This window comes from Loxodonta africana, chromosome 10 (genome assembly GCF_030014295.1).
Source record: "Loxodonta africana isolate mLoxAfr1 chromosome 10, mLoxAfr1.hap2, whole genome shotgun sequence".
NCBI classification, from domain to species: Eukaryota; Metazoa; Chordata; class Mammalia; order Proboscidea; family Elephantidae; genus Loxodonta; species Loxodonta africana.
The window spans coordinates 111,131,235-111,143,532 of record NC_087351.1 but is presented as its reverse complement, the minus strand read 5'-3'; the positions used below and the strand labels follow the sequence as shown (position 1 = coordinate 111,143,532).

Sequence of the window (12,298 nt, the reverse complement as noted above, 5' to 3'; positions counted from 1 at the left end):
AGAGGGGACAGGAGCTGGCTGAACGGACATGGAAGATACAGGGTGGAGAGGAGAAATATGCTGTCACATTACAGGGAGAGCAACTAGGGTCACATACCCATGTGTGTATAAGTTCTTGTATGAGAATCTGACATGAATTGTAAACTTTCACTTAAAGCACAATAAAAATTAAAAAAAAAAAAAAAAAGTTGGCCCCTTCTGCCACTAGAACACCCTGATTACGTTGTTGTGGTTGTTCTGTCAGCTGCTGCCCAGTCAGCTCATGGTGACCCTGCGCACAACAGAACAAAACTCTGCCTGGTCCTGTGCCATCCCCGTAATCCGCTGGGGAACAGATCGTTGTTTTCTGTAGAGTTTTTGCTGGCTGATTTTCAGAAATAGACCGCCAGGCCTTTCTTCCTAGCATGGGGAGGCGCCTGGGGCCCAAGAGGCTTCATGGAGATGAGCTTCTGGATGGCAAACCCGTCTGAGTCTGGAAGCCTGGGTAAGACCAGTTCAGTGTCATAGCAACACACCAGCCCCCACTGACAGACAGGTGGTGGCTGTACTGAGGTACACTGGCGGGGAATCGAACCCTGGTCTCCCATATGGAGGGCACGAATTCTACCGCTGAACTTCCTCTGCCCTAGTATCCTGGTTAGACACCTCCTGCTGACTAGTGAGTGTTGAGTATTGGAGTCAGACGCTAGCTACAAGCCCTTGGCAGATCACTTCACCTCCGTGAGCCTCACTTTCCTCATCAGTAAAATGTGAATAATAATAGTCTGTACCCCATAGTTCCTGTTATGACAATTAAAAGGTAGAACTATGTGGCATGCATAGAAAACACTCAGGAAAGGACAGCTGTTATTGTTACCATTGTAGTTAGTGCAACGTACGTATGTGTCTGCCAGCACCTGTCTCCTGCCCCCTCCTACACCAGAATGATCCATTCAATTCATGTCAGCTGGGGTCCACCTCCCCTAGGGGTAGCACGAGGTTCATCTCTGACCACACAGACTGGACCCCCCACACCCTCACCAGACTTCTGCCATAAAAATGGGAAATATTCTCTGCCTGTCTGGGTCCATCACCCATCTGTCATTTGTCACACTGTGCTGACTTGCATGTTGCTGTGATTCTGGAAGCTATCTCACTGGTACTTCAAGTACCAGCAGGGTCACTCATGGTGGACAGGTTTTTCAGTGGAGCTCCCAGACAAAAACAGACTAGGAAAAAAAAAAAAACCTAGCCATCTAGCACATCTGAAAATTAGCCAGTAAAAACCCTATGGACCACAATAGAACATCGTCCAACTCACTTGCTTTGGACACGTCATCAGGAGGGATCAGTCACTAGAGGACATTGTGTTTGGTGAAGAAGAGGGCCAGTGAGGGCCTTTTGTGGGGCAGGAGGGTCAAGATCAGGGCTTCCCAGGCTGGCCCCAAGGGCAGGGTTCCACTGCTAGCCCCCAGTGACCTGTGAGCTGGGCACCAATTGGGGGCTATGTGCCTAGCCACACTCTCCCTTTCAACCTGTGCCCTAGGAGGTGGACACGAATGTTTTGCCCATTTCACAGATCATGAGACTGAGGCCCAGAGAGTCCAGTTGGCTTGCCCGAGGTTACACAGACTCCAGACATACACAGACTCCAGACACAACCTCTTCTATCCTTCTCCTCCCCTACCTACTCCAGAAGGTCCTGTGAAGAGTAGGGGGCTGTCATCAGTAAGAACAGCTCAGTGAGAACTGGGGTGCGGAGCCTGAGAGATCTGTTCCTGGGAGCTGGAACTTGAAGGGGAGAGCCATGCAAGACCAGAAGGCTGTCCCCTCTGCCCATGACCAACCCAAGACACGTCCCATTCGGCCTCTCCGCCAGGTCCCTGCTCCTTCCTTGAACACACCCAGCCTCCCGGAGGCTCTGGCCAGGACAAGGGGCTCCTCATGAGCATGAAACATGCCCGGCTCACCCCACTGGGACCAGAGCCTGAAGGAGGGGCTCCCAAAAGGAGAGACGGCTCTGGATGGTGCCTCTCACCATCAAACATGTGGGGCTGGGGTGGACATGGCTCTGAGGCTAGTGCTGCCAGCCGATGTCCCTCTACTCTGAGCAGTCCCTACCCTGGGGGACCAGGTGCCCCAATCTAGTCATGCAGCCTTGGGTGCCTGTGCCCTGTTGACCTCCAAGTCTCAGCCCAGATGACGGGCCTCGTAGTGCTCGGCCCAGGGTTCAACCCGCCTGGGCCGCACTCGGGTGGGCATTTGCACAGCCCTGAGGTCCACTATTATCTTTTGGACGTTGGGAATCACAGCCAATCAGATTTCACCACCAGGATGGTCAGGGCAAAGTCTACATATGGCTGGTCACAGGCCCACGTGGGGTCCCAGCAGCTGCATTTCATCCTGACTTTGGAGTGCGTCCCTCCCCTTGTTTTACTTTTTCTTCTGATTGTGGTGTCTGCTGGTATTCCACGGCTCCCTGGAAGCAGCCTGAGATCTGATGTGGAACAAGGCTGGGTATACATAAACAAGCACACGCACGTGCACACACGCACGTGCACACACACACATGCTCACACATGCACACATTCACATATGCATGCATGCACTTACGCAGACACACGTACACCTCAAGTTTGCCCTATGTGACATGGCGAACACAACACGTTCAAGGCATTAGGCCTCTTCTCAGTTGAGGAAACTGAGTCTCGGGGAAGTAAGGGGCTGCGGTGCCTGTCTGCTGGCCGAGGTGGAGAGGCGAGGTTGATACAAAGGTGCCCTCTGGCCAGTCTCAGGGCTCAAAGCAGGGGTGGCTGCGTACCAGCATCCCCGCACCCCGGTGCCCCAAGCAGGACCTGGCTCCCACAGGCAGGGCTCGCACAGGGCCTCTGGCAGGTGCTCAGCCCATCCCCAGAAGGTCTGGCTGAGGCCAGGGAGCATGGGGTACCCTGCACTCATGCCAACAACAAGTCAGAGCCCAGCCCAACCTCCTGAGTGGGGATGGGCTGAAAGGTAGAGCCCCTGAACTGTGGCAGGAATGGGGCAGGTGAACGATGGTGCTGGGAGCAAGTGACGGAGTAGGGGAGGCCTCACCTCACCACTCCAGAACCATCTAGAACCTCCTACAATTGTGAAGTGACAGCATAGGAAAGGCACTGGAAAGCATACACCCAATCATCTCCCAAAGCAGATGAGGCCCAAGGGAGGAACAGGACGTGCCCAGGGTCACACAGCCAGTGGTCCGGGCATCATCTCCCAGGCCTTCTCATCTGCTTGTCCGGGAGCCCCAGGCCTTCTCCAACCACAGAGTGCTGCCAAAACACCCCTGCTCCATCCAGGCCCTAGGGCCCCAATAAGCTCTCTTGGCCAGTTCCTGGTTCGCCCAGCCACCCAGGAGCCCCAATGTCTCCTCATTCAGAGCCTCCCACTCCCAGCAGGGTGCCCAGCGGGGGCCTGTCATGTGAAGGGGGACAGGACCTGCTGCCCTCAGCCACCTCCAACCCTGCAGAGGGTTCTCCTGCTCAGCCCTGCCAAGTCAGGAGAGGTGGGAGGAAGTTTGGAAAGAAAAAATCATTCTTTAAGCAAACCAGAAATGTAGACACTTGTGGAAGGGCCCAGTTATTTGTGGGAGGGACCACTTGTCCAGGAAGGAAAGCAGATGCCCTGCGGCCAGGGGACCGGTGCATTCATAGGTGCCACACCCCAAGGGGACTTCCCTGCCACTCCTATCTGCTCACAGCTGCGGTCCAGGGCAACCTGGCTGGGTCTAGCGGCTGACACGCCCACTTTGCTGGCTGCTCCAGGTGTGCCAAAAGCAGAATGAGATTTCATGAAATTTTCCTGGAACAAGGAGTTTCAATAAGTCCACTTGCACTCATTTACTGATTTCACAGAGGTTTATTGGGTGCCTTGTTGCAGAGGACCCCAGGCCGGCCAACCTGGGAGAAGCAGGTCTGGGGGAGACAGTGACGGAAACAGGGATGACACCACCCACTGCCAATGCTGTAGCAACAGAGGAGGGCAGTGGTGGGCAGCAGAGGGCAGAGAGGGCGGGGAGGGCAGTGGTGAGCAGCAGAGGGCAGAGAGGGCGGGCTCAGCTTCCTGCTTGAGGGGGCACAGGCTGGGCCCAGAGGCCATCTCCAGGTGGAAGTTATGACAGCAGAGGAGCAGGAATGGGCCTCACTGCAGGAGGGAGAAGGACAGAGGAAGCAGCATGCTCCTACTCTGAGGCTCAGAGGCAGGAAGGCGCCCGGGGTCCCCAGAGCATTGAGAGGCCAGTGGTGGTGAGCGGACAAAGAGTCAGTGGTCGGGAGGGCTGAGGCTCCAGCAGGGCCAGGTCAGGAGGCAGAGGAGCAAGGGCAGCCCTGCACACACCCGTGCTTCTTCGAGCCCGCTGCACTGGACCACCTTCCCTGATGCCTTGTGTGACCCCTCCCTGCAGTGTACCCCATCCCTGCTCCAGTGAAGCCTCAGTGACCACCTCTCTGGATACTGGGAGACAGAAGCTATTCCCACCTCACCCCCACCCACCCACCAAGCCCCACACAGCCAGACCCCTCAAGCCCAGATGGCCCCATGAGAATAGTTCCCAGTGATAGGGCTTTGGGAGCAGGGAGGCCACGGAAGCCACCCCTCACTCAGCTGCATCTGGCCCCAGCCACCTGTCCCTCCCCCAGTCTCTCTCCAACATGCTTCTGGACACCAAGTGAACCCAGTCCTGAGGTCCTTCCTTTTCTTTCCCTGGCCGCCCTCTGCTGGAGCTGGCCAGCAGGAAGGGGGCCCAACCAGGCCAGTGGGGAGCAGCCACATGCCAGCTCTGGTCTGCAGAAAAGAGCCCACCAGGCCCACTGGGGCCCAGGCTGCTGAGCAAGGCCCGGCATGCCTCCAAGTGTCAGGCCGGGACTCTCACCCCTGATCTTTGGGACAGGGCAGGACAAGACCGAATGGGGTAGCCTGGGAAGGACCCAGAACTGAGGTGAGCTAGGGTGTGGTCCTGGGGAGGAGGGGAGGAAGAAAAGGCTGCCCAGGGAAGACAGGGTTTAGAAGAGGCAGGATAAGGTACAGACTGGGAGTTGCTGAGCCTGGCCTGTGTCCCAAGGGGCAGGACCACCTGGACCTCTAGTCTGTCCTCACCTGTTCAAGACACTCCTGAAGCTGGCTGGGCTCACACGTCCCTGTAGGATGTTCTGGAATCCTGAGGCATAGGGTGTAGCCAGTCAGCAAGGGGGCCGCCCCAAGCAACTGAAGACACCAATGACAAATGCCACCTTTGCGAGTGTCCCTGAGGCTGGTAAGGGTGGGGTTGGATACTCCTGGGTGGGGCTGGCCCAGAGATGGGACCCACTCCCCACACATACACGCACCAGCAGCACCACAGCACCCCAGGCAGCAAGGAAAGGGTTTTCCAGCCCCAGGTGGCTTTTTCATTTACTGAGACTGAATGTAGAGACAGATGGGGGGCGGTGCCCCATGGCCCTGTCCCAGCTTGTGCCTGTACGGGGGGGGGGGGGGGGGCGGGGGAGATGAGACCTAGACTGGTGCCTCCCAGAAATCCAGGAATCAGGCCTTGAGAGTTTGTCCAACAAAAGTTAGAACTTGCCCCCCAAATAGCCTCTTGCCACTATCCAGGAGAGTGGGGCAGCCCCAGATCCCCCAAGCCTGAGCCCCAAATCTATTCTGAGAGATTTGCTAAATAGAAGGCTTTTCTTCCTACTTCTCTCTCCCCCTACCCCTCTCTGCGTTGTTCCTCTCCCCCCGACCCCTAAAGGAGAAAAACCGGCAAAACAAAGCAAGAAAAAGACCTGTTAACTCAGATGAGCCCTGGGGGGAAGGGCGTGAAGACGCAAGAGAATAACTGGTATCCATTCCCTCCCCTGCCAGGTTTAAAAGCCAGGTTTGGCTTATGGAGAATCCTTAGCCCACCTGAAAGGTCCCTATCCCGAGCAGGGAGGGGCGGTTTGGGGTCGCTGGGAAGAGCAGGGGCCAGGCCCGCTTCCCAAGCGGTGGGACTGTCCTGGGCTGTGCAGTCCCTAGCGCCCCTGTCTCCGGCGGTAGCTCGCTGGGAGAAAGAGGAGAGAAGCCCCATCCGCGCCCCCCGCCCTCCGCACACACTCAGGGATTTACCTGCAGGAGCTGCTGGTCCAGAGGAGACGCCCCGGAACAGAGGGTGTAGCCAGGGTTGCGAAGAACATAGGGGGACAGCCGCCAACGCCGCGCGCCCGCTGGGTCCCGCCTGCTGAGCCCCGGATCACGGCTGCTGGCCCTGCGGCTGATTCCTCCGGACGCGCTCCCTCGCCGCTCAGAGCAATTGCGCTTTCGCCACCCGGTTCAGCTGGCTCCCGCCTGGATCTCCGGAGCAGCCTCCATCCCAAGAAGAAGTTACGCGGCTGGGGCGAGCGGCGCACGGGACGAAGGAGGCGGCGGCGGCGGCGGCGGTAGCCTCGGGTCGGTCCCCGCCGCCCGCGGACAAGCCCTCGCGACCCGAGGGCTCCCGGGGTGGCTCGGCTCCCTAGACGTGGGGCAGATAGTCGCCACCGGACCCTGGCCTGACCCGGGGGCCACACACGCAGAGGAGCAGCAGGGCTTACCCCCGGGTTCGCGAACCTAAGGTCCAGGCGCTTCCCCGCCCCCGCTGCCCCTGAGCTCAAGTCGCTGGGGCTGCGTCCCGCGCAGCCAGGGACCAGGAGGTCTTGGACGCGGCAGCAGGGCCAGCCAGAGGCCCGCGGAGTTGGGGACTTCCTCCCGCCCCCTAAGAAGCCTCAGCCCACGTTCACAGTTGAAAGTACGCACCCGGCGCGTCCGGGCGTCTCCGCTGGGAGTAGGGCTGCCGCGCTCCGGGTCGGCGAAGGTGGCCCGACTCGGGCGCTCCAGTCTCGACGTTCCCGGGCGGAGAGCAACGTCCGGGGACGCACGGGACGGGTGCGCCCAGCGGCCCGGGCTGCGCCGGGCGAGGCCGGCGGTGGGAGGGGAGCGCTCGGCGTTCAGGCAACAGCTACCCCTAGTGGGAGAGCCGCCGGGCCGCCGCCGCCCCGCGCCCCTGCCCCGCGCCCGCCGCCTGCTCCGGGGGTTCTCCTGGCCGGCGGGGGCACCAGGCGGGCGCTCTTAACCCCTCTCCCGGCCGGGCGTCCGCCGGCCCGCGGGCCCTGCGCTCCCACCTCCTGGCCGGCCCTGGCAGCGGCGGCTGACCCCGGAGCAGTGGCGCTGGGCAGACACGCGACAGGACGGGGCGGGCGCGGCCAGGGCGGCGGGCGCGGACAGCTCGGGGGGCGCGGAGGTTGGTGTGCGTGGCGTGGCGGTGCGGGGGGCGGCCGTGTGCGATCGCGAGTGTGAGCGCGCGCGGGAGGCGGCGGGCGGGCCGGGCGCGGTCTCCCGAGGCAAGCGGCGCCCGCGGAAGAGCAGGCAGGCGCGGGGACGCAAAGTTGCCTCCGCGAGGGCCCAGTGTCCTCGGCGGGCGGGAGCCCGGGACACAGAAGCGGCGACCGCGTCCCGGGCTCCCGCGGCACCTGGGCAGAAGCCCCCTCACCAGAGGCTGCGGCGTGGGCGCGTGGGCGGTGGCGCTGGCAGCGTGGGCGTCGGCGCGCGGGAAACGAACCGGAGCTCCGGCGCGGCTGCTGGGGAGCCGCTCAGGTGCGCGGCTAGAGGGGCGCAGGTCAGGCCAGCGCTCCAGGGAGGCGCACAGCGCTGGTTTCCGGATCTCCGGGCAGACGCCGGGACCTGGCCCAGCTCCGGTCCCCGCCGCCGCCGGGACCTGGCTCCCGCCTCTGAGGGCGCCGGGCACTCGGACCCTCCCCCGCCTGCCCCTTGCGCCCCGCCCGCCCTGCCCCTGAGCCCCGAACATTGGCCGAGCCGCTGGGTGCTCCCTCCGGGCTCAAGTTTCAGGGGGCGGGCCCGGCTGGAGGTGGAGTCTCCCTCCAATTGAAGCTTCAGCTATAAATTGAGCTCCCGCACGGCCAAAGCCCAGATGCCGCGCCAGGCCGCCCCGCGGTCCTTGCCCGGAGTTGGTGGGGGGGGTCAGGGGTCCCGGGGGGCTGCGACCACCATGCTCCGCTCCCTGCTGCTTCACTCGCTGAGGCTCTGCGCCCAGACGGCCTCGTGCCTCGTGCTCTTCCCGCGCTTCCTCGGCACGGCCTTCATGCTCTGGCTTCTCGATTTCCTGTGCATCCGAAAGCATTTCCTGGGCCGCCGCCGTCGGGGCCAGCCCGAGACCGAGGTGGAGCTCAACAGCGACGGCGAAGAGGTGCCCCCCGACGACCCCCCCATCAGCGTGTCCGACGACAACCGCCTTTGCACCCTGGCGTCGCTCAAGGCAGTGTGGCACGGCCAGAAGTTGGATTTCTTCAAACAGGCGCACGAGGGCGGCCCAGCACCCAACTCCGAAGTGGTCCTGCCCGACGGCTTCCAGAGTCAGCGCATCCTCGACTATGTGCGTGGGAACCGCCCGCTGGTGCTCAATTTCGGCAGCTGCACCTGACCCCCGTTCATGGCGCGCATGAGCGCCTTCCAACGCCTGGTCACCAAGTACCGGCGCGATGTGGACTTCCTCATCATCTACATCGAGGAAGCACACCCTTCCGACGGCTGGGTCACCACAGACTCTCCCTACAGCATCCCGCAGCACCGAAGCTTGGAGGACCGCGTCAGCGCTGCACGGGTACTGCAGCAAGGCGCTCCCGGATGTGCGCTGGTTCTTGATACCATGGCTAACTCCAGCAGTTCGGCCTACGGCGCCTACTTCGAGCGTCTCTACGTCATCCAGAATGGCACCATTGTGTACCAGGGTGGCCGTGGGCCCGACGGCTACCAGGTAGCAGAGTTGCGCACCTGGCTGGAGCGCTACGACGAGCAACTGCACAGTGCTCAAACTCGTCGGGTGTAAAAAACTAAGGACAATTGACTGAAGTTGTCGGGTTGCACCTTCGCGCATTCAAGGCCCACGTGCAGGAGCCCCAAACGAAGTCAACCTTGGCGAGGCCCCTGTGGCATGTTTGCGCTGAGCCAGGCGCCGCAGGCTGAGCCTGTGCCCTCAGCCAAGCCACCTAAAGACTCTCCCTAGGGACTCTACTTCTGGAACTGGCTCTGCCTGTACCTGCCAGACTCGCTCTTAAGTCCCCTTCGGAGCGTGATGCAGTGCTCGCTCTTGCCCTATGTGCCCCAGGACTTGTCCCCACAGAGGCCTCTACCATGCTTGCTGGCGCCCCCTCCCCAGAGAGGAGTCAGAACGCCTTCATTCAGAAGCGGTGACCCCATGCCTCTCCAGCGCAAAGAGAACTTGGCGGCGCCAGAGCGCTCTGAGCACAGCCGAGCTCCCGTGGCGCGCAGAGCGCGCACTAGTTGCCTGGCACCCACACCTGTCCCTGCTGCTTTTGTGTCTATTTCTTATCCCTGAGTTGGGGGAGGGTAAGGGACCACGGGTCGGGAAGGGTGGGCAGGGTCGTTTTCCACTCTTGTTTTCGGTGCGCTAGAGCCCCACTGCTGATGACGAACTGTCTCTAACTGGTCTTGACCACGAGCTGATTCCGAATTGCAGGGAACTCGCAGCAGCGCCTAAACTGAGAGGGGAAAGCGCTCTGGGTTTCCGAGAAGAAACCAACTTAAAGGGGGTGGTAGAGGGAGGTGGGGGGAGGGGGGTTCCGGACTTGAGAGTCCAGAATGGCTCCAGAGGCATTGGTGCGAGAGAAGAGGCTGGGACTCCTAGGAAGCGGGTTTGGATTGTGGGAGTCCGGGGGAAGGGAGATGGGGGAGAGTCTGGGGACCCCGAGTGAGGGGCCTCCTGGGCAGAGGTACCCATTGTGGGACCAAGAGGTGAGGGCTCCTGGTTTAAAGGCTATTTGGTGACTTTTGCTGGAACTACTCCCTGTATATAAACTTCTTTTACGCTACAATAATAAAGGCTTTAAGTAAACTGTCTTCTGGTCGCCTTTGGTCCCTTGATTTTTTTCTTCCCTCTCAACAGCAGCAGGAATTAAACACAAATCTCTGCGTTGCGTCCCCACAGTGACCCTGGTAGGGGGAGGGAAGGAGATTGCCGGCAGGGGTGCGGGAGGAGAAAGCAGAGGTAGAGGTCTTTCAATGTGCCCCCGCGCGCGTGAACATGCACGCACACACCGGAAGGGGGCGGAGAAAGAGTGGAGTCCAGCCAGGTCCTGGGGAAGGGGAAGGAAGGAGGAAGCGGGGGAAGAGGAGCGGGAGGAGAGGGGGTCCTCCAGTCCACACAGCGCGCGAGCACAGCTGTTAGCAGGCGGGGCGCCTCGCATCTAACTTTCAGCGACAGGGGCGAGGGGGGAGGGAGGCGCCGGACCGGGTGGGGCTCTACCCCAGTCACCGACTCCGCTCACCTAGCTGCTCCCTGCCCTTGGCCCGCACGTGCGAAGCTGTCCCCTCCTAGGTCCGCTGGAGGCGAGCGCGGTGGCTAGAAGGAGAGGGCCAGGAAGGGTGACCAGGGAGTGGGCCAGGCGGTGGAGCCCTGGCTGGTGCAGAGGCCCCGGCGCCCAGGGCATCCCTCCTCACTCCACTCCTCAGAGTCCCTAGGCTCGAGCCCCGCCTCTCCGCTGCCCCCAGCAGCTTGAGGCTGGGAGGCGGAGCAAGGGGGTGCAGGGGACCATCCCCGAGCAAGGGAAGGGCGAGTGGGCGTTGGGTCCAGACTCGCGGCCTGCAGTAGTGGCCAGGAGTCCCCGTGCAATCTCCGTCCTCACCTCCCCCCTGGCCACCTGGGTGAGGGTCACTGCAGGAGCGCGGGAGTCTCGCGGCCTTGCCCGCCCTCTGCTAGTGACACCTGGAACAGAAAAGTGGCGGCGGGCTGGAGCAAGGGTGCAGAGCCCGGAGTCCGTGGATCAGATAGGGGAGCCGGGGGCTCCAAGCATCCTCGGCCGGAGTCCTCGGTCAGCGCAGGGAGCCGGCGACTGTCCCGGGGGCGGGAGGAGGGCGGGTGTTGGCGCGCCTGGTGTCAACGCTAGAGCAAGGGGGCACCGCGTGGGCGAAGGGCGCGGCGGGGACGGGGGAACAGGGGCCCTGCTCCGCCAGCGCGGCCAGATCCGCACCACCCCCGCGCTGCTGCTCCAAGAAAACTTATGGAACTGACACCCCAAGCTTGGTTTGGTTTTGTTTTTCTTTTTTTATCTTGTCTTATTTTGGGTTTTTTTTTTTTTTTTTTTTTTTTTTTGCTTTAAAAGTACTTAAACCGAAAATAACTTTTAAGGGGAAAAAATGGCACAGATGATCTTTCTACAGGTCTCCCATCCCATCCGCGCTTCCTCTTTTCTCGAAATCCGGCTCGAGGGAGGAGGGCCCGAGCTCCCGAGCTCCCTGCTCCCGGGCTCCCGGCGCGCGCGGCGGGCCCAGCCAGGTCTCAGCGGGCGAAGCATACCGCGGCCTGGCCCAAGCCGCCTCCCGCCCTTGCCAAGCCAGCGCCCCGGGCCCCTGGGGCTCCCGGCCAGACGCTCGGAGCGCGAGCGGCGGCGCCCGGACCTGCGGCGTCTGGACTGGGCTCCAGCGCTCTCTGCTCTGGCCGCCCCTCCCAGGGTAGTCGGGCATCCCTCTCTTTTCATTTTCTCTGTTCTCCCTCCCTCGCTTCATACCCTTCATCTTTCCGTTTCTTTCTCTCACCTTTTCACCTCTTTCCTTTCTTCCTTTCTTTTCCTCTGTTTCACTCCTTTCCTTTAATGTCTTCCCTTCTAATAAAAGTAATGCGCGCTCATTGCTGAAAACACCGGCAGGTCCGGCTAAGAAAATACATAAAACCAGGGCCGGGTAGCCTCCGGCGTGGCCGCTTTCAAACTGCTGCCCACACTTGGGCTTAATACGTATTTTAAAAACAAGAGCGGGTCATCTGCCTGCTTTGTAGTCTGCCAGCAACTTTCTACTCTGCCTGCACCCTCCTTCCACGCGCCCCTCTTTCCATGTCAATGAACAAGTCTTAAATGGCCCCACACCAAATCGTGGGATGGGCGACCATGATTCAGTTTACCAGGCTGCAGGGCCTGCAGGTGTCAGGGGTGTTTTGGAGAGCAGCCTGTGCACGCTGCGCTGATCCCCTGCTAGTACTCTGCTTAAAGTGGAATTAGTAGGTCGAAATACATGCAGATTTTTAAAGGTGTCTGTTTTGCCACATGTTGCTAAACTGCCTTCCAGAAAGACTATTGGATTCTCATTGTTTGACTTTTTCCTAGTGCATTACTGCTCCCTCTCCCTCCCTCTCTCTCTCATTAGTGTTTTGAGGCGAAAAATACGAAGATAAACATAAATCCATTCTCAGTATTAAGAGTTTAAATACAGAAAAGCGTAGAGCAGGAAGCACAAGCCTCGCTTAGAGCAGTTTTCCAGC

At 60.7% G+C, this 12,298-nt stretch overlaps 1 protein-coding gene across 1 annotated transcript; it reads left to right on the top strand.

The window, feature by feature from the left end:
- The first annotated feature begins 7,916 nt into the window (after positions 1-7,916).
- Positions 7,917-9,885, top strand: DIO3 (iodothyronine deiodinase 3). Its single transcript, XM_010588837.3, has one exon. The coding sequence runs from the start codon at positions 7,940-7,942 to the stop codon at positions 8,852-8,854; it is 915 nt and encodes a 304-aa protein (XP_010587139.2). The 5' UTR covers positions 7,917-7,939; the 3' UTR covers positions 8,855-9,885.
- The last annotated feature ends 2,413 nt before the right edge of the window (positions 9,886-12,298 follow it).